Source organism: Agelaius tricolor, unplaced genomic scaffold, assembly GCF_023055355.1.
Source record: "Agelaius tricolor isolate 1412-34295 unplaced genomic scaffold, bAgeTri1.0.p SCAF_6, whole genome shotgun sequence".
NCBI classification, from domain to species: domain Eukaryota; kingdom Metazoa; phylum Chordata; class Aves; order Passeriformes; family Icteridae; genus Agelaius; species Agelaius tricolor.
In genome coordinates this window covers 53,389,423-53,411,371 of record NW_027269266.1, presented here as the reverse complement: position 1 = coordinate 53,411,371, position 21,949 = coordinate 53,389,423, and the positions used below count along the sequence as shown (strand labels likewise).

Sequence of the window (21,949 nt, the reverse complement as noted above, 5' to 3'; positions counted from 1 at the left end):
GCAAAAGCTGATTTAAAATGCAAATTGAGAAATTTTCTTTTTGGTCATATATATTAAATAAAATTTAGGCACCTGCCTCATGAGCCACAGCACCATGGGAGGCATGGTGCTTATAAAAAAGTGCTACTCTATTTCTGTATTATCACCTAGATTATTTGTTTTTTCAAACCACACTGCTTTGCTGTTTGACTTTTCCATTCAAGTACTGTTATGCTTGGGGGGAGTTCACCAGTAAAGACACGATTCTCCTTTATGTCTGTAGATATATGCATATACATCCCTTCTACATTGTCCTAGGTTACAATATAAAGATGTATTCTATCCCCATCTTCAAGAGCTGCTGAAGAAGCCAGGAGGGGCATCGTTTTTCCTTGTCTCCTGTTAATGAGCCCATCAATGTCTTGCCTCATGACTCAGAGATAACTCCATTTCTGTTCAAGGGGAAATCAAGGACCCACAGCATGATTCAGAATGATTTCAGCCCATTGTGAGATGCTCTGCCCAGGGCGGAGGAGCTAAGCATCCCCACCTGGATAGAACCTGGGTTTTGGGACACAACTAGCAGCCCTTACCCACTGGTTTCCAGAGGACAAGAGCTACCAGATCTTTTCTACAGGATCACCACTTCAACAAGACCATTTCATCTGGACTGCTACCACCACCCTAACTAGCAGGGTGTCAGGCTGTATTTTGACTCTGTCAGTAGTTTTTTTCTTTTGCATTTTTGCATGCATTTCGGTTTTTTTTTTCCTTTCCTAATAAATTGTATTTCTGACTTGGAGTCTCTCACTGGTTTTTCTTTCAAACCAGAACATATTTATTTATTTACATATACTAAGAAAAGCAGTATTTTCTTAAAAAATACAAACCTGAAGTTTTCTTGCAACCTGCTTGTCTCTATCCCTGGGAAATTAACTGTAATTGATTGTTATTGTGTATTCTATTCCTTTACTCAAGTGTATGTTTCTACCTGAGAGACTGCAGTGTAAAGACAAGAAAATCTATAAAAGGAATATTATAGCAGCAAATGGAAAGGTAAAATAAAATGAATACCTTAACATGACAAAAAGAATATGGCAGCAAATAATTTGCTGGCAAGGAGGCTGCAAAGCTGCTGGAGAAAGCTCCAGCAAGATATTAAAAAGGTAAACTGGGGAGATCTGATGCCTTAAAATGCTGAGTGTTTCTAAAAAATGAGAGGTTGCTGGTGGATTGCTCAGGGGAAGATGTATTCCCACATGCATTAAAAAAAAACAACGGGAACATCATGGACACTGTCCAGTACCACAAGCTGCTTCAACACAGACATGGAGAACAGGCCAAAGTCAGGAGTCCTCAATGCTGCAGGCAGACAGCTAAAGCTTAGGTTCATGAATACACATTTAAATCTCCTTGCACAGAATATGCATATAAAGACAGCTTCCGAGTCTTCATAACCATAAACTGACTTTTTGTAAGTTTTATTTTCGCTGTTGTTTTTCTCCAAAATATATTATCATTGGAAACATAAACATACCTAACTTCTGAGCAGAAAAAACCCATGGAGGACAACCACTTGACTGTGATGCATTGTCTTGGTTTAAGACAATTTAAAGGGAACACTCTACAATGAGTTCTTTCACTTAGCGTTAATCCCTTTCCACCAATAAGTAGAAAACGAACACTAGTAGATATAAGTGAAAAAACAGCAGTTTACTAGCAAGCAAAACAGTAACAGGCAAAAAAATAACAGTAAACAATCACTAGATACAAAATTGCTATTTCTCACAGATGCCCACCAGAGACAAAGAGAAACGTGAATCTGCAGAGTGACCCATCCTAAGATGCCGCCCACCATAGCTGAGTGTATGGTTCTAAAGACAAAGGAAAAATGGCAGCAAACCCTCCCATGAAGGTAGGAGCTTTTGAAGCAGTACTAGTGGCAGATAGAAATTGTCAGGGTGTATGGGATCAGTGTTCCCAATTGTTGCCACCTCCTGACACCTGCTGGACTATGCCAGTTTTGGTGTTGCTGCCTGAGGTCCCTACTCCAACAGAAAAGGAAAGGAAGAATAGACTTTCAGCCCTGATGAGCGGTACACTGGCACCAGACCAGCTCCGGCTTAGTTCTGTCCACAGGTGTTGCAAAATTACAGTAAACTCTGAAACACTCTGAAACAGTTTCTGATTGCAAAATGCTGATTCTCCACTTGGTACTGTTGCAAGTAGAGATAAGAAAAGGCCAAGAGGCAAGCCAAACAGGGAGAGGAAGAGACCCCCGAATGTCCCAATTTTTAAAAAGCCCAGGGCACCACCTCCCCATTCTGTTTTCTCGTGCAGGGGTCTTAAAGAGACAGTAACAATTTTGAGCATAAATAGATAGGGGATACAGTAACATTTTGGGTTACCTGGGATATGCATTAAACCTAGAGTGACTGAACTGGAAATAAAAGAACAGTGAACTCTACCCAGAAGGCACAAAAGGTTCGAGGGTTGATGGAGCATACCTGTACTTAGTGGATAGTACCAGACAGCAGCCTTAAACTTTACAGGTCGCTGTGTTGCAAGACCTGCATACATTTTATCTGGGGTTGCCTTTTCATGCAGTCAGCTTTGCATTCCCTCACTTTCAATACAGGAAGACTCAGAGGCATTTGGATAGTTTTGTTGTAGTAAAATCCAGTTAATCTTTCCTTCCTTCCAAAGGCTGTCCTTTTGCTCCTTAAGAGCACTCCTCCTCTTCCTGCACACAAGCAGCGAGCAGAAAATGTGGACTCTTCAATCTGGTATTTGACTACTGCGTTCTCTTGGAGCTTATTGTTGGTTTTGCTCATAGACCAAGAAGAAGAGAACCAAACCTTCATGGAAACTCATATGATGAAGAAAATAAAGTATGCCTCCTGAAAATATGACACCAGTTTCAGACAATATATATGGATGCTAATACCACTGTCATCACAGAGCCAAATCCAAACTCAGATCACCTTCTTCATGTGATTTGTCTAATATAAGAGCTTGAGCAGCCTATTGTAACCAGAACCAAAAATACATAATTAAAAAATCACATAAAATCATATCCAAATCCAGAGAAATTATTTCTGAGAATTGCACAAATGCATATTTTTTAAAATAATGGGTTAATTTTAAAGACAGCCTGCTACCCAACTTAGAAATACTCACTCACACTCACTGTTGAAGTTTCTGACAGAGTTGGTGTTTATATGGGTGGTCCACTGATATTTCTTATACTACCATAAAAATATCCGCCTTCCTTTTCTGTTTGTCTTCTGTCTCAATTTGTCTTTACAGAGAATTTGCACTCTGATACTATACACTATAATGTAATAGCGCCAATTGAAATAATGGTACCTGGTCTTAGAAACCAATTAGATGTTAATAATGATAATAAATTGACTTATAATAAGCCCACATTTAGCCTTAGAAAGCAAAAAGCCTTTTCAACCGTAGCATGATAAAGTGTCTAACAAATGTTAGGGAACACTGTCATAAACAGTCTCATAGGAAGTCCATGCACAACTATACAAAAGGAGCTGCTATCCAAATGGATACTGTACAGCAGTCTCTGTTCAATGAAGAGTGAAAAATGATCTTTAAAAAGGAAAAGAGGAGGTTGAACGATGACATTTTCTTTCTCCAGTCTCTATTTCCAGCTAAATAGTTGTGGCTTGCAACAGTTTAGCTGGAAATAGAGACTGGAGAAAGAAACAACTACTCTTCCCTTCTGCATTTCACAAGAAGAGAACGCAGAAAAATTAATACCTTGAGCCAAGCCATATCCTAAATTTGTGCCTGAACATGACCCTGTGCAAAACATACAGAAATACTGAAGCTGGCATATGGAAATACCATAAAGTAGAGAAGAATTGGCACTCATATGAGAAAATACTTGAAACTACAGATTAATGTTACATGGCTACAGCATTTCAAGCATGCTCTTTTACAGCTAGGTCTTTCCAGGAATTGGAAGCAAGCTCTTGTTTGAAGTTTAAGATAGCTTCCCAATACATACACAGTGAGCTTCACAATACGACTCAAGGCCTGATGAAAGGCTTTCTGAGAATAGAAAAGGACAATTTCTTTTTTTGCCTAATTTTCTTTTTTTTTTCCTCTAAGCATTAGATAACAATGAAATACAGCAGAGCCAGCATTTCTAGAAAAAAAGCATTTCTAAATTTTGAACTTTAAAAAATAGCAATCTGACACATTTTACAGTGTGCCTATCATTCTTAGATATTCTAAAACCTTTAACAGTTGAAAATATTTGTCATAGAGATACTGGGTTCTTCCATTTCCATTGAGACATGGGCATCACAGTCAGGCGCTACTTCAGTCATATTACAAATTGGCTCTCACAATTAAGAGATGAATATTATGTGTATGTTTAGAGAAGTTTTATATATACATAGTTATGTTATTTTTATATGTCCTCCCCATAATTTTCTTTCCCTTCTCCCTTATATTGTTGTCACTAGTCTGGGCATTTAGGGAAGGGCAACCTTGTTACCAGGAGGCACAGCATGGCAACACCTGACCATCAATCAAGTTGTAAGAAATGATCTCCACCAATGGATGGCAGAGAAGGAGTTGACTAACAAGACTTTGGGAGGGGCCAAGAGTATAAAAGGCAGAGCATTCATTTTGTAAACGAGTGCATGGCGGCTGGTCACATAGACTCTCAGAGCTGTAAAATTTTTCCTTATTCAGTACTTTATTTTATTTTTGTTAAGGTTTAATAAAACTTTGAAAATTTAAAAGTGAGTGTTGTTTCTCTAATGTCATTAATGAAATTTTGCCATACAATTGCAAGATGAGTTCTGTGCAAGCTGCAGAACTCAGAAGAGGCCAAGCGATGTATTAACACTCAGGATTGCAGGCCACTTACAAGGCACATTCACGGCAATGGCTATGTTTTTCATTTTAACTTCCAAGCCTATTGTATAGAATGGTAGAGAAACCTGACAAAGAAAAGAAAACAGAACGGAAAAAAAGAAGATTGTGTCATATAAAATAACTCCTTTTTCTGACAGGTCTAATGAAATAGAAATTCAAGACTACAGTTACAGACATGATTGTTGAGGGATACCTCTGGTGCAAATAGCTGAGTTTGCAAACTGCAGATTGAGATGCTGATTGAAATGCAGACTGAGCCCTTCGTAGGTGCCCAAGACAAGAGGCTGTGAACTGTGAACGGGGTGGTGCCAGCCAGGTGAATGGATACTGAGACACAGCAGTAGCAGTGAAGTGGCAGATTTTTGGATAACAGAAGGAAGGAAGACAAATGGCACCAAAAAGGTAGAAGACTCAGGAGGAAGAGGGAGATCAACACAATATAAGGTATCAGCTCATACTTGATTTTTACCAGCTTAGCACAAGAAAAAAGAGTTAAATTAATTTCTGAAAGTTTAGACACCTTTTTGCATTTTCACAGCTCCCAAAATATCATTAATGCTTCTAAATATTTCATTCTGGCACATGTGAAAAGACTTACTGAGGTTTCAAGTCTCTTCTAGGTTTTCAAGGGAAATTTGAATTACATTAAAGCAAATATTAACCGTAAATCAAGACCTAAACCTAATTTTTGCATTAATACCTCAAGGGTATTTTAGCTAGTACAACATAGATCACACTATGGTTTGACATAACAACATTCACTCTGTTGACATGGTTATCACAGAGAGCCAAACCACAAAAACACAGTTCACAGTACTGTTAGTCTGGTCAGACAAAGTCTAGGCACTCTTGTGGGTTAGCCCAGGCACAAATTCCAGTTTGTATAGAGCTCTCAATGATTTCTAGCCCACTGGGTTAAAGAAACATTTCTCTTTAGCTTTGTGTACTCACTGGTTTTTCTTCTGGGTTCCCATTGGGCACCTCCACAACTCTGAGGTCATGGTCCACCTGCAGCCTTGCCCTTGTGACAAACTGGATGACTGATGAACTGTCCTGAGAAGAAAAAAGAGGATCAACTGGACTTAACAACAACAACAACAAAAGCACCAAACCCCCATCAAAAAAAGCCCAACAAACCATCAAACAATTGCCAGTATAATAAATACACCCAGACAACGCTTAGTGAAGGCTAGGTTGGAGTTAAGTACAAGCCTGGTTACAACTCTGCTTTGAAAAAATATACTTTATGCTCATAAAAGATATACCTGAGCACATTATTTCAGATTATAGCAAAATCAGGTATGTTAGACTTTAAACACATATTTTGTATTTGGTTTGTTAATATTTCCCACATCTACCATGAAAGCAAGACAGAGAATTTCCAATGACACAGGCAGGCTCAATATTAACTGTGAAAAATGTTCCAATTTGTTTTTCAAGTGAACAGAAAAATGATATACAGAAACTGGGATAAACTATAATATATCCCGGGGGAGAACTTCTTACTTGAATCTGTGCATGGCAACTATCTTATTCACTGTACAATTCCTCTCATTAATATGTATTTCTCCAATAAAATGCCCGGTGCATTTTACCATGCACATTTCAATAAGATGCCATTTCAACTTACAGATTACTCACTTGTATGTGGTTTGCCTTGGGAAGAGAATGTAATAAGTAGAAAACAGCATGCACTGGTGATACTCAAACATGTGTAAACACTCTATGTCTTTTAAGGGAGTGTTGCTAAAAGTAATCTTAGAAGGGACCCAGCAATGGGATGAATCCTGGCTATATCCCAAGAAGCATATTTTGCATGCACTCAGTTGTAAACTATGTAAACTATGTAAATATGTAAACAATACTTATTTGCATATTTCAGCATTTCTATAAGTATGTAACAAATATGTGAAACTTCTGGCCATGTCTGTACTTCCTGTTTTCAAATATGAACAAACATTAACAGACTTATTGGTTTCAATTGGAAAACCTCAAGACTATTAATTGTTTTCGAATAAGGGCTCCCTCTGATGCTTTTAATCTAACAACTGTGAAAGACAGGTTTATTTTAATAGGTTTATGTTATCAGTTTTCTCCTTCAATTATCTTATTCCCTCATAACTTATAGCATCTTGCCAGTACATTTTTTAAAGTAAAGGAACATAGGTCAAAATGCAGTAAATCACAAAAAATTTAAAAGATTTACTGTCTCATTCAGCAGCTTCAGAGAAGAAAGAAATTAAATGGCAACCATTTGTTTATTGCCACAAATGTTAAGCTCAGCATTAATGTGGTCATGATGCAACTTCTTTGAATAATAATAATTTGAAGTAAAAATGACAAAATACTGCTATGTGTCTCTTTACACAGGAAGATAATACATAGCTGGTCACAGTTTACATTCACTTACATTTTTTTAGAATGAAAACTTACAGAAATCAATGAGATTTTCAGCAATCGCTAGCCTAAACATCATGCACACAACTAGGGGTCTCGTTTGTCATTTTTTCAATGTACAAATTCCTGAACTAAATTTATTTCTATTCTAATGAGTAATGGGTAAGAACTAAGATTAACACCTCCATACACGCTGTTAATGAGTAGATCTGTTTTCTTTGATAACATTATTATTTTTCACACACTAGTAAAGAGGAAGAAATAGAAGTTTTGAGTTCATTGGTTCACCTAAGCACACTTAAATTGGCATTGAAGACAACCTACAAGGAGACCACATACTTTCTTGAGTATCTCGGTATTCAGCAGCATGTAGATATTTATATCACAGGACTCTGCTTTAGGTAGTGAGCTGATGTTGCAGTGTACAATTAAACAAGACTTGCCTGGTCTTTCACAGTCCTACAGGAAATATGGAAAAAGTTGTTAGGCAAAGGAGGTAAAAATTAAATGATAAATGAAAAATTGTAAAATTCAATGATAAATGATAAACAGCAAACACACCAGAAAACTAAGTTATATAACTGCTATAATACAGCACTCTTGCACTGAAATAGCAACTTTCAAGACCTGAAGATAGCTGGCTACAGATGCCTGTATGAAAGGAAGCCAGGTAAAATTCAGTCCTCTACAGAGCTGCTGAGCCAGGCAAGCATTCAAAACTGAAAGGAACAGGACTGCTGCTGCACACCAGCTCTTTGTGCGGGTCAGGCATCAAGTACAGTGCAGTGACCCACTGCTCCCACATGCCTTTGAGAGAGCAAAGGCTCTGGTTACCAAGTGTGTGCTGCCACATCAGCTAAATCCCTTTCCACTGCACTTCCTGAAACCTCCTATTTACTTTTAAAAAACAGACAATTACAATCATTACATTTCCCCCCAGCACAAACTATCTGCTTCAGATCGTCATGCCAAACCATGCAAAATGTTTTGTAAAATATGCTGTATGTTCAAGTGATGCCATAAGCAGTGCTGTTTCTTACCAATACTTTTCTGCCAGACTTCGTGAAAAAAGCAAATATTGTGTGGAAAATGTTTTCATTTTCTTGAGGAACAACACATGGGCTGTGGCTTCTATGGAAAGAACAGCTTCCTTTGTCCTGACCAACCTGCATGCACAATTATAAATCACAATAATTATTCTGAATTAGTGAAATTACAAAAGAAAGTTGAATTAGCCCGTCTGTAAAAACACACCTCAATCTGAGCTAATCTGGACTCCTATTAATAGTCAAAAGAGAAAAATAACCACCTTGGGAGTCAAATAACCCTAAAGAAAGTATCTGAAGTAAGCCAGATAATCATGCACTGGAAATGCTTTGACTGGACAGGATACAAGTATGTCTAACCTAGCTCACGTGTAGGTATCTCTTCTACATGTCTGAAGACAGAGGAGAAAAACCTCAGCAAAATATATGTTATGACACAGCATTTTAAATCAATAGTTGTCCTAGTTACAGAAATAGTAGGCAGAGTTTAGCACTAGGGCTGACCCAAAAATCTTCCTCTACAGTAACCCGCACAAGTTTGTTTATCGTTTCTTTAAGACTTGGAGTCAGAAGCAGAATCTCTGTGTTTTACCCCAGTTCACAAAACTTGGGGCAGTGCTTTGTGCCTTTAAAAACAGGAAACAGAAACATGAAGCTCTCTCCCCTTCTTTCTGGGCTCTCAAGCATTTCAAAATCCCTTCAGCCACTGCCATAGGCCATTTGCCGGGGAGGGGACGGACTTGCCCGCTGTTGCCTGCAGCCGGCACGCCAGAGGTCAGAGGCACTCCCCGAGTTCCAGCCACTGCCAGCAGCTGCACCATGCTTGGGAGAGCTCTTGGTGGGTGGTGTGGAGTAGGCAGCCCAGCAGCATTGACTGCTTTTGGACAAAAATAGCTTTTCCAGATTTTTTTTGTCCCTGGTCTCTGTTGGTTATTTGTTTGGCGGAGCAGGGGAGGCAGGGAGTTTTGAAACAACGGAAGCTTGTTTGCTGTGTTGTTTCCTCTCTTGGCTATGGGGCCCAGGGAGGGGATTCTCCACCATTTTATCTGTGTTCCCCGGGACAATCAGGGGGATCTCCTCTGCATTTGTGCATGGGCATTGAACTGTTTGCAGTTCACCATTTAAACCATGTATTTGTTGATTACTGCTGTTTTTGTTAAGTAAACCGTTATTTTCTTCACTTGTATCTCTTCGTATTTGTCTTTCCTCATTAGTGGAAAGGGGAGAAGTTAAAACTAAGGGGAAGTAACTTATTTCAGAGACCTCACTCCGTAAATTGTCTTAAATGAAAACAATACTGTTACCCTTTGTACAACCTTTTTTGATGTTTTGGCCAACTCAGGTGCATCCCTGTTTATATCAGAACTAACAAGATAAATCTTTGTGTAAATGCACAAGCCTAGGCACTAAGTCTGTTCTTTTACCTTTAGCAGAAATAGTACAAAACCACCTTTTTGTGTCATTAGCTTATTCACTTGCCCAAGAAAGTGGATGACTGAGCCAAGTAATACTTGAAAAGTACCAAACTGATAAAATGAGCTTCAGTCAAGATAATATTGCTCAAGAAAAGCCTTCTCACTTTTTGCAACTAACAAATATTTACTGAAAAAAAATGACCAAAATTTAAGAAAAAGTATGACAATAAAGTATCAGCAAATTCTTCCTGCTACTGTACTTAAAGCTTGTAAGTGAGAGAGGGAGATTTGCTCACAAATCACCAACTGACATTCTTGCACATACTGCTGTTGACCTCCTCACATCCTATGACATGATAAAAGACTGAAAACTTGTACCTTACTAAATTCATAAATCCTTGAAAGAGGGAAAGAAAAAGCTGTTACAGCTGTTGCAGGTCTGTCTAGATTTTAAATCCTATTTCCAGACAAGTGATATGTATGTCTCTTTGAAAGTGATATAGATCACCTGTCTGCTTCACTGGCCCACAGATTCTTCATAATCTGTTCTTTGCAGTATGTATTCACAACGTGACTTAATATAAACTGTCCTTACATTCCCAACAAATATATCCAAAGTTTACAGTCTCCTTGGCTCAACTGAAGATAAAGACTGATTTGTTTAGATCAACTGAAATGAGTTTTCATTATTTACTTTAGATAGGAGATTCACAAAGCCCACAGACTTTTATTTCTTTGATCTTTCACAGGTAAATTTGATCCATATCAACTAGAAGGCTTACGTTAAATTAAAAAGTCAGGATCTATTGTGATAGATGAGTATTGTGATGATTGACTCTCACAATTAACAGACAAATATCATGTATGTAGGTTAAGAAAAGTTTTATAAATTTATAGTTATGTTTTACCCCCTTGAGTTGTTATCAAGGGACAGCTGGGGTTGGGACATCCGGGAGGGCCAGTTTGTCACTATGGCATCACCTGACCTCCAATCAGGATTTGAGGAAGTAAACTTCACCACTGGACAGTGAAGAAGGAGTCGATGGACAGAACTTTGGGAGGGGTTAAAGGGTTAAAAGGTGAAAGCTCCATTGTGTGGGTGAGCACATGCTGGGGAAAATCCTTTGCTCCCAGCATTGTAACCTGTTCTCTATTCAGTCTTCTATTGTATTTTGGATAAGGTTTAACAAACCTTTCTAAAATTATGGAAAGGGAGTAGCTATTTCTCACATCTATTAAGTACTTGTTATTTATTCCTGAAAGTTTAAATTACAGATGTCATTAGATTTATGCAAGAGATACAAGAAGGACAGTACAAGTTTTCATACTACACAAACTTTTGGCATACTTCCTAAATAGTCCTGATTTATATCTTGTAAAAGTACAGTGTAAAAACGAGCCAAAGCAGAAATGTCTCACAAGACTAAAAGGAATTGTTTAGCATGAAGCAACTTAAACCTGGTCCTTTCTACTTGAAGTTACTATCTTTTCTTAAACTGAAGATTGGCATAATTTTTAAAACACCAGCTGAAACAGAGAAAGGCACCTCCATAGGATCAACTCTGAACTTGGAAATACCTTTTCCTCTCTGCCAACTACATAGCAATCCTGTATGAGGTGGATTATAAATTCAGTGTTACAGTCCATCTTAGGAGGGAAACATGCAAGAACTAAGCACCTCCTGTTACCTGCACGGCTCTGGAACAGACCATCAGGTCACCTATACCCTGTTTCATCAGCAAAAGTCAGCAGCTACTTCCTAGAAGGCAGACACTGCTATTTGGCCAGCAGAATTTGGGGGAATTCAACCAGGCAGAAATTAGATTACACTCATCTGTGTACCTGCTGTGATCAATCAGCATAAGCTGGCAGGCAGGAAAGGATGCAAGGCAACTGATCAGAAATCCATTTTTTTGGCACTCTTGGAAGCCAAAGAGCCACAAAATGGGAAAAAAAATTAATAAAAAATTCTAAGTGGATGGATCATGGTAAGGTAGAAACAAATCCATCCTTTTGAAAGGACTGGCCACAGTTGATTTGGTGGGATATTTTCTAGGGGTTTTGGTTTGTTTATTAGGATGACTGTTAGACACTTTTATTTCACATCATGTGTTATTCTCAATTTTTAAATGCATAAGTGTTCTACAAACCAGCCAGAAAAAACTTGTGGCAACTTTTCAGTAAACTTTGTTTTCAATTACATATTCATCTGTAGAAAGACAACTAGTTAAATAAAATCTTAGCACAAAACTGTTTGCATTATGCTGAGACTGAACTGCATCTCTGAAATACAAATAATGATTTGTATTGTGAGCCTCATTGAGACTTTCTTCTTGTTCAAACATGGTGCTATCCCTGCCACCTTGTGGTACACAGACAAGGAAATTTCTGGCCAAATGTTTATTATTTATAGATGCAAGAACTGTACAAGTCTTTGAAATGCAGTAGGAAGGAAGCCAGGCTCTTCATCAGACTTGGAGTTTCAGGGTACCTGGCATTCCAAAGCTTTTCGAAAATTTCCATTTCTCCATTTCTCAGCAGCCTACAAACAGAAAAAGACTACCACCAGAGTGCTCTTCCCAGGATCTGGTATCCAACATCTTACAGAAACAGCAGAAGAGATTTTTTTTGAGCGGTGCATAGAATGTTGAAAGACATGTGCACTGCTCAAAAAACTGGGGCAGGGAACAAGAGGCACAAAAGGCAGGCTCTCTTAAATCCTACATTACGACTACAGATCGGGAAATAAAAACCTTTCCCAAGAGAGGTACCAAGTAGAAGTAGCCCTGCAGCCTTCCAAGAAGGGATTTCCAAGGAGCTTTGTTGGAGCTGTCTCTGCTGAAGGTTGTTTCATTCTGTTTTCCAGAAACTACTTATTAAGTCCTGAATAAAATAATTTGCAGTCTGGTGCACTGGTCTGGTGCCTGCAGATAAATCTGTATTGCAAGTGTACCTAAAATCTGTACCCAGAAGAGGTAGACAAAGTACATGTTAGCACATAAAGCAGGCCAAAAAAAAGGTAAACCAGGCTAACTGCATAGCATCTTCAGCACCTATGCTCATATTACACATTTTTCTAACCTGCTCTGAGTCTGGTCCTGTGGTCTGAATGTGCTGCAGCCACAAATTAATGGCTGACCTAGCAGATTTCACTGAACAGTTTTACATTGCAGGAAAAAAAGTCTAACTTAAAAGACCTTAAATTATTTTATACTCTTTCTTCTTCTCTATATTCAGTGGTCTATGTCATCACATACAGTCTAGACTACCACACATATCATGAGTTTTTTTGTGGTAACAGTGTAAAATTTTTGTAACACAGAAGTATTACTAATTACTGATCCTAGCCTTCAACTCCTGGAAAACATTTCTAATTTTAAAAAATTTTTTGCAAAGAAATTACATTTTCAGAATTCCAATTCTAAACAGAAAAATTTGTAAGGGGCTGGTTGTCTCATGAAAATCCAAACATTTTATAAAATATTTTCCCACAGATTTGATATATATATTATTTATTTGTCATTTTCATTACTTGAATGAAGCATGCTTTCACTATCTTGAATGTCTTCAACCTTCACATGAGGCAAACCAACATCAAGAGCAAAAGTAAAATCTTCCCACAGAAGTTTTTACCGACAGTCATTTCTTTTTACTATGGTTGGGATGTTCCCATTCTCTAGCAATGTCTTGTCTTAGGCTGAAAAATACTTAACATCAATACACACATCATGTTTTTTCTAGTTTTTACCTCAATTTCAAAGGAACTTTTGTCAAACTGCTCAGCCCCAGTGTAAAGAAATGTTAAAAATATTATTCTGATATTCTCACTGCGGAATATCAGAGTGATTAATGCAGTAGCACAGCCCGTACTCAGATATCACGTGCATTCTTGGACACCACTGGATGTCAGAATAGCCTTCAACATTTCTCAATAACAACACATTATTGTCAGGTGCCTCACTTAGACATCTGTGGCGCTTGAAAATCATGATCTTTCAGACAGTTTTTAGTGGCTATCCAAAATCTGAGGGACTGAAAATCATTACTCATTCCAGAATATATATGTGTGTGTGTGTGTGTGTGCGTGTGTATGTGTATATGTGTGTGTGTGTGTGTGTGTATGTGTATGTGTGTGTGTATATGTGTATATGTGTGTGTGTGTGTGTGTGTGTGTGTGTGTGTGTATGTGTATATGTGTGTGTGTATATGTGTATATGTGTGTGTGTGTATGTATGTGTGTGTGTGTGTGTATGTGTAATGTGTGTGTGTGTGTGTATGTGTATGTGTGTGTGTGTATATGTATATGCATATGTGTGTGTATATATATGTGTAGTCTCCTATTGTATTCAACATGTGTGCATATACATGTAACATGCATAAATGTAAGAAGATACAAGCCAGAACATTTTTACTACACAGACTTGTCATGGCACCTTGCAGAACAGGCCACTACATGTCACCATAACTCTGCAAAGGCTAATAATATTATTAATCTGTCATTATGCAGAACAGCAGAAAATCCCTTATACTGCCTCTACCCACACCATTCTGTCATGTTATGATTCTATAAATGATCACACACTCATTCAGAGATAAGTTAGTCTCTAGCTTTGTTAATTTACTGTAAATTGCCCTCCCCGTGAAAATCCTATGAACATGCTTGAGAGACATTTAAATAGGACCACCTGTACAATGGGTTACTCTGTCAACTTTTTGTTGTCAGCACAAACCACTAAATTTCTCAGAGCAAAGATACAACCACCAGGAAAGCATGCACATTATTTCATGCATTTAAAATGCTCTATCTACAACAGGAAAGAAATTACTGCAGGATGACTTTAATGTATTCTGAATATTTGAATCTGAATTACTTTTTTCGTGCTACTTTATAGGTTGAGCAGAGGCAAACCCATAAAGTAGAAGTGGTTTTTCATCGTGTAAGATTACATCACTCTTGAGAAAAAGTGGCAGGAGGACATTTCAGAGTGTAACAGCTGATGTAAAACATATCATGTACACTCCACACACATCACAGCCTAAAAAGCCTGCAGGTTTTTTAATAGGGCTGTATGAGAATAGCATGTTGAATTTATTGCATACATAGGGATCATCATCTCTGACTTTCACTGCATGGTGTAGAGATTTATGAGAATACTTGGGCCTGGTTTGCAGCTCCAAGAAGGAAGTACTAGTGCAAGGGGGAAAAACACCACACATTTTCCCGGAAACACAGAGAATAACCAAGAGCTGCCCATGAAGCCAAGTCACCTGGGAGTGGTTGGAGTTTCTAGGAGAAATAATATAGCTGCTGCCTCAGCACATTCCTGTTCTACTATCATCTCTGTTTCCCACCTTCAGGGTACTTGCAGCATCATCTCTGCCCATCTGCAGCTACTCTCAGAACATGGCAATTTCTAGCAAGCATTCGGGGCCTTTCAGAAATTGCTGCAGTTTAGCAAACTTTTAGCAAACAGTTTAAGAGTTTAGGCCACAGTACCTGTAGCATAAACTTCACAGGTAAACTGAAAGCCAGTGGCCCCTTCTAGATTTATCCTCAACCCATTAACGTGCATCAAAGGCAAGACCTCCCATTTTTTCAGGGCCTTGTATCCAGCACATGGTGTCAGCCTGGGAGAAGGAAATCAAATACAATTTCAAAATGGGCTGAACAGGACAGCTGAGGACCAAGCACCAAATGTTGAGGACCAAGTGGATATTATCAGCTGATGTGGGGTAAAGTATGTGCAAGTGATAGGAGTCTCTTGGAAGAATGAGACAGAAAAACAGGAGGAAAACTGGCTGTTGCTTCCAACAAAGCATTATGTACAATCTCCCTGTTGCACTGCTGTATATATGATGCCAAGGGCTATTCCTGTATTTATTGACTGACATTTTACAAAATAAATGTGCGAGCAAATATATATCTTCAGCTCATTCCTAATACTAGCAACACTAGATTTCCACTAATGCAAAAGAATTCATTATGATATTAAAACTTAAGGTTTCCAAGCTCTTCCAGTAAGTCTGGAATTCCCCTCTTCAGCTAAATCATCAATAGTTGTGGAGGAGAGCCTGGAAGTCCGTAGAACTAAGCTGATACAAAGCAAGGTGGAAGGTGGAATCCAGACGTGAGTGCATGTGATAAAACAAAACCCACATCCAGCCTCAGAAAAAGTGTGTGGGCAAGTTTAGGGAAAACATCATGAGACACAAGATATTTTGAACAGCAATTTTACTTCCAGAAGACATGGTCAAGGTCAGAACATAGGCCAGTCATTTCACAAAATTTTTAGCATTGTTCAACTCTGTAATGGATGCCTTTCTCATCATCCCTGGGCTATACCGACTCCAAAGGACTAAGAGTTTGGCTGTGGTCTGGCAGAGAGTTTTTACATATTTTTTTCTGTATTTTTTTAAAACTGATTTATTTATGTATTAATAACTAAGCAATGGTTCAAGTTTTCAAACTTGAAAAATAAATAACAGATGTGTTTGTCTGTCTTTGTTGCTAACCATAGCACATTCATCCTAGTATTATGGGAAAAATGTATGCAAGTATTCTGATTCAAAGATACTGATTCACCCTTTATTAAGTGAACAAATAATTGATAAACAGGGTTAATCTAACATGTCACACTGAGAAAAAAAGGGAACTGACAAGAAATTCCAGACAAGGTCAGACTCAACAGTAGACAAATAAGTTATGTAAATATGTTATCTGAGTACTTGCACCATATGCCAAGAATGTTTAATATTCACAGATAATGAAATACGTTTGAATCAGAGCAGTCTTGTTGATTCTGGTAATAAATTTAAAGAACCACTGAAAAACCAGTAAATAATTTAAAAAATTAACCCAGTTTACCCAACTCTTGAAAGATTTCAACTAAAAATAGCAATGATGGCACAGAAAACCATTAGTCCACAGATCCAATAAGCAGCCTTACAAGGCCATGAGAAGAGGCAAGTGGAAACAAAGTGGAGATGCTAAAGCATTAAATCAGCTTAGAGGGGGAGGAAACCATAGCTCTCGCTTCTGCTCCTCTAGACAACAGGAGAATGCACCAGATGCATATTTGGCATAAATCATGCTGATTGGAACACCTTTAGATGTTTTTCTGATGCACTTAATATATGGCTTAAATAAATAATCAGATTTGATAAGCATGATTCTTGCAACATTGGCCTGGTCTTGTCCCTGTAGCCAATTTGCACATACTTAGCAAAAATTCCCAGAAGTACTGCTCTCAAGAACTAGTGATTCCTACCCAGTTTTGTGACAGAAGCAAAGATCTTCTCATATAAAGTTCCTGACTTACAAGACAGTAGATTCCTTCCTAGACAGAGCTGTACATGCCACATGTACACAGTAAGAAGAAAAACTGACCACTTGGTATGATTTAACCCTGAGGTCCTCAGAAGATTCAGGCCTAGGAATGAATGACCACCACCTTACACAAAAATCAGCTTACCACTAACATTCATGTGCTCCCTATATATTGGCCTCTAGCAGATGAAACCCAAGAAAGGGTCACTCAGAAGTGCTTTTCCTCTCCCTATGACGAACTGTGAAATGCTTTACCAACATATGAGGCAATATATAATTCTCAGGGTATGTCTGTATTTTAAAAGCCCCTGAGATGACTTGGCATTTGATGTTCCTTCAGCTAGGTTCTATCTGTCTATATAGTACATCCTTTTCTGTATTAGACACAAATAAGGCCATGTTTGTTCTTTACCTGATCATTGGACTTTCCCTATGGGCTGTGTTGATGTTAGGATGAGGAGCTCTGAAGACTGTGCAGGTAAGTACATTCCCTGTAGGGTTCAAACAACTCGTGTGTTTTGTTTCACTAAAGCAGATGTTTGAATGTGTCAGAAAGGTGTCTAAGACCTAAACTCTCTTTAGAAGCAGTGGAGAAAAGGTAGGACTTTCAAGGGGATGATTTTCCTTATCTGTTGTAGACAACTGAAGATTAAATGGGTAATTTTCATTCAAAAAACCCTCTTGAGGGGTGGAGGAGATATATTAAGTTAAGCAGCAACTGTCATTTGTTTCTAAGACATCCTCAGAATTTCCTCCAAGAAATGGTTTATTGATACTTTTGATACCATCTGATACCTTGCAGAAGACTGGAATGATGTACTTTCAAAGCCAGGAGAGGAATCCAATACAAGATGCTTATTTTCACTCTGATACGTGAACAGGGAGGAAAACCCTTCTGTCACCACATTTACATAGATACCATTGTTTTAAATACTTCCTTGTTCTTTTGCTTCCTTCATTTACACCACAAATCTTGCACATTAGTTAGAGAAGAGAAAAGCTAGTCTAAGAGTCAGAATTTAAAACAGGACTGTGTTTTAAAAGAATTTACCAAGCAGTTACTATCTGAATTTCCTTCTTCTTTCCTTCCAGCTTTACCAATGGAAAAATGGTGAATTCTTACACTAACTCCTTCAAAATAAGAAAAAAAAAATTAAAAATTGTAGACTTTCTTTTCATTCAACAGGAGGAGCTTCCTTCTCTAGCTAGGAAGCTTACAAAAAAACCAACTATATATATATTTTTCCACACCACAGCAAAACTCCTGATTACTACATGATTACTCACGATAATCTGCCAAACTTCCTGCTTCCTTCATCATTCTCATAACAGATTATTTATATATCCATTCTATTTCACATCGTTCTTTGTCTGAAATTTCTTTTTATCAAAACGCAAATAAACCATCTTTTTCAAAATTGGAATTCACATATTCAGCAAAAAAAATAGGAGCTATGGGCTATTCACAAAGTAGCAACAGTTTCGGCTGACCAAAAACATCAATCAAACTGCCACTCATTTGAAAGGCCATGATTTTTTGTGGGGGGACAGTGTTGTAAAATTTCAATACCTAGCTTATTTGACAAATTTTACTATAGTTTAGAAGCTAATAATGAGCAGGCCACAATTGGACAACAATATTGTGTTGCTGTGGCCTGATTTAATATATGGATGACAGCGTTTTTTTCCCATGTTTAAATGGCCTTGATTTCTATATTATTAGACTTTACTGAAAGACAATTATTTTTTTACATTCAAAGTGCCTTCCCAAGAACATCCTCTTAAGAATTTTCAAAAGAAATCCACTGCTTATACAAATACCATAGCACTTTCATATACAGAAGATTTGGTCAAAACAACTGGGAAATGGCTGAGAATTTGTTCAAATCTGGTTTCACCTAAAGATCCCAACTAGGAAGTCACAGCAATCTTTCTTCGACATTAAGAAGTTTTGCTCCATCTTCAAGGATGCATTCAGCAATGCACGAAAAGATTATTTTGAACCACTGGAAATGCTGTGAGCTCTGACCAAGGCACAGCTCTTGTATTATGATGCAGATGGCAAAAATGCTGGGATTTTTTAGATTTATTTTAAGGTCATAATTCAGAAAAAATCTTAGTTTTATGGCTGGTGTCCTGAGGTGACTTTATGATGCTTGTATCCCCATTAGTCTGTCAGCCAGAAATAGGTTTTGCACCTTTAGGACTGGTTCTGAGAATGAAGGAGGGGTGAGAAGAAGCATGGAGTTTGTTATCAGAAACTGCACTTGTTCCCCCACATCCTTCTCCTGAACTTTGTTATCTGCAGACAGACAGTGGGAGAGAGCTCTCCTTGCTCTTTAGTTAGTTTTTAGCTGGCTGAGGCAGAGAAGTTTCCTGGACTGTGGGTTTTCTTTTTCTTGGAACTGTTTAAACCTTCTGATTGAAAACCCAGAAGAGCACCAGCAGCTCACACCTGTGGCCCACCACAGGGTGGTGGCCTGGGCCACGGCATTTCCTAGTGCCGGAGGAACTGATAACAGACTGAGTGAGCTGAGCTGCAACCCATGAAAAGGACTTTCTGAGTTTGTCATCTCTTCAGATTGGCAAGAGGTTTTATTGTTTAATATTGTTCATTTTTTGTGCTGGTGAGTGCTTTGCCTGTTAAATAAACTTCTCTCCAAGGAAATATTTTGGGGGAGGGGCCACTTGAATTTGCTTTCTAGAGGAACCCCTTTTGAGGTTTTCTCCTAAATTTTTCCTAGATCAGGACACCTGGGCAGCCTTTTCTGTATAACAATGGAAACTTAAAAGACAGCGAAGTTCCTCTTCAGTTCATTATACTGACATTAGGAACTCTTTCTGAGCTGCTTCACGGTCCTCCTCCCTGCTCCTGTCTAAAGGCAACTGTGCCATACTGGACCACAGTGTGTGCTTCTGCCCCTCCTCACAGCCATCCTGGATGTGGAAGATGCACTAGTTTCTCCTGCAAGAAACAGGCCTCCTAGGCAAAGCCAGATTCAGCTGATATCACTAAGGTACTCTACACTGGGGGTGGGGCAGGGAACACCTCCAACTGCCTAAGCAAAAATGTTTTCGAACAGTCATTTAAAAAGCAATTAAAGTGAAAGAGGCAGGAAGGTCAGAAAGTACCTGTACAATTTTCTGTACAAATTTCTGTAGAGTATATTCCCTGGAATGAGTAATTTCCTCCAGTAATCTAGCTATGTTTTTAAATATGGTGCCAAAATATGTGTATGCCAGTGTGTGTGTAAGTCATTGAAATGAAGAGAGTACATGCAGAATGATTAACACTTACTTTTGCTGTAAGTGCAAAACGTTCCTGTACAATCTTTCTGTCAAATGTCAATTTATTTTACTTTTTTCTTTCAACATTCATGGGAAGAGATCAATCAATTTAAAAGGTAAACCTGTAAAAGGAATTCTCTTAAATTCTTCCATTAATTAATTCCGTTTTTCTTTACTTTTTAAAAATCTTACTGATATCCAGCTATCATAAAGGCACAATCCAGATCTCACCTGTGTAGAAAGAAGTGTGAAGTGAATATGACAAACATAATAGGACAACTGGAAGACTCCTCTTTGTCCTTGCAAAAGAAGGACTTTTTATTTTGCTCCCTAAACAAGAAGTGATGGGAAGGGTTGGACCAGGAACTAGTGGCCTGGGCTAACCGGCCCATTTAAGGTTGATTGGTTGAAAGGTTGTCCATTTAAGGGGTCAGGAGTCACAAGACTGAAGTTCAACCCCTTTTTCCTTCTCTGTAAATAATTCTCAAGATCTCAGTTTAGAAGCCTAGGGAAAATCAGGGAAACTAGATGGTTTCTGTATTATCAGTGGACACTGGCAAGTGCTTCTTCAGAGTTGCTTCTGTGCCTCTCTTCATTAATTGTTAGAGTAAGAGAACATAGTAATTTAAATATATTCTATTACTAGCAATTACTAAAACAATCATTACTAGATTTAGACATCAAGAGTTACAGGCAAGGAGGGAGATTGTCAAAAAACTGAGAACAGTATTTCTTTCCCTCTTACTTTCAAATTTCCTTTTACATCATTGCCTAGATTGAAAACTCTTTCTGAAGAGACTGTCTTGCAACATATGAATCTTACTTTCCAACAAGATTCTTATCTCAGTGATGGTGATAATATGTTTTTTTTATATTCTTGATACTGATTCGACAAACAGGCTCTACTTAGTCCCTCCAGAGGAGGGAAGAGGACCATCCAGTTCAAATAGACAAATTTGGTTTGCAGCTGTTAATTCCTCATAATTGTATTTACCTTCAATGAACAGAAAATAAACCAGAAGGCAAGAATCTGATCCAGTTCCATAAAGCCAGCACAAGAATAATCTTGGACACATCATTAAGTTATGAACAGCTTCAGGAAATACCGTGGTTAATTTAGTAGGAACTCCCATTGTGAAAATCTTCTTGACAATCCTAGAAAGCAGCTCCTTGGCTGCCAGCCAAGGTCTGGTAGTGCTTCCCTTGCCCTTGTGTATCCCTAGCTGGATACACAAAGGAAATTACTGATCTTTCAGTTCAAAACCAAAAACATACACAAATATAATGAGCACTGGTTTTCTTCCTGGAAGAATAGATAACCAATGGCTTGAAGAGTGGAGAATACACCTTTATGTTAGGACTACCTTCTCTTCTTGTGTGAAGCTCTTCTATGTCATCATCTACACTATCACAACACTTTTACTAACAAGCTGAGGTATTTAATTTATTATGTTTTTAACCTTTGCAAGAAAGCAAATACAAAAATTCATAAAAACAAACAAACAGGTGCTAATTTGACTTAAGTGTTTCTGAAATATCATTTACCACTGCAGAATGTATTTACTATGTAAAACCAATGCCAGAGG

General features: G+C 38.1%; 1 protein-coding gene across 2 annotated transcripts in view; it reads right to left on the bottom strand.

The window, feature by feature from the left end:
• ITGA9 (integrin subunit alpha 9) overlaps nt 1–21,949 on the bottom strand; it is a 237,138-nt gene that overhangs the window by 41,424 nt on the left and 173,765 nt on the right. For both annotated transcript variants that reach the window (XM_071429849.1, XM_071429848.1), the window contains exons 24-26: nt 8,328–8,453; nt 7,627–7,746; nt 5,842–5,943 (exon numbers count right to left, since the gene is read on the bottom strand). In XM_071429849.1, the coding sequence (XP_071285950.1) occupies nt 5,842–5,943; nt 7,627–7,746; nt 8,328–8,453 (348 nt within the window). The remainder of the gene's footprint in view (nt 1–5,841; nt 5,944–7,626; nt 7,747–8,327; nt 8,454–21,949) is intronic.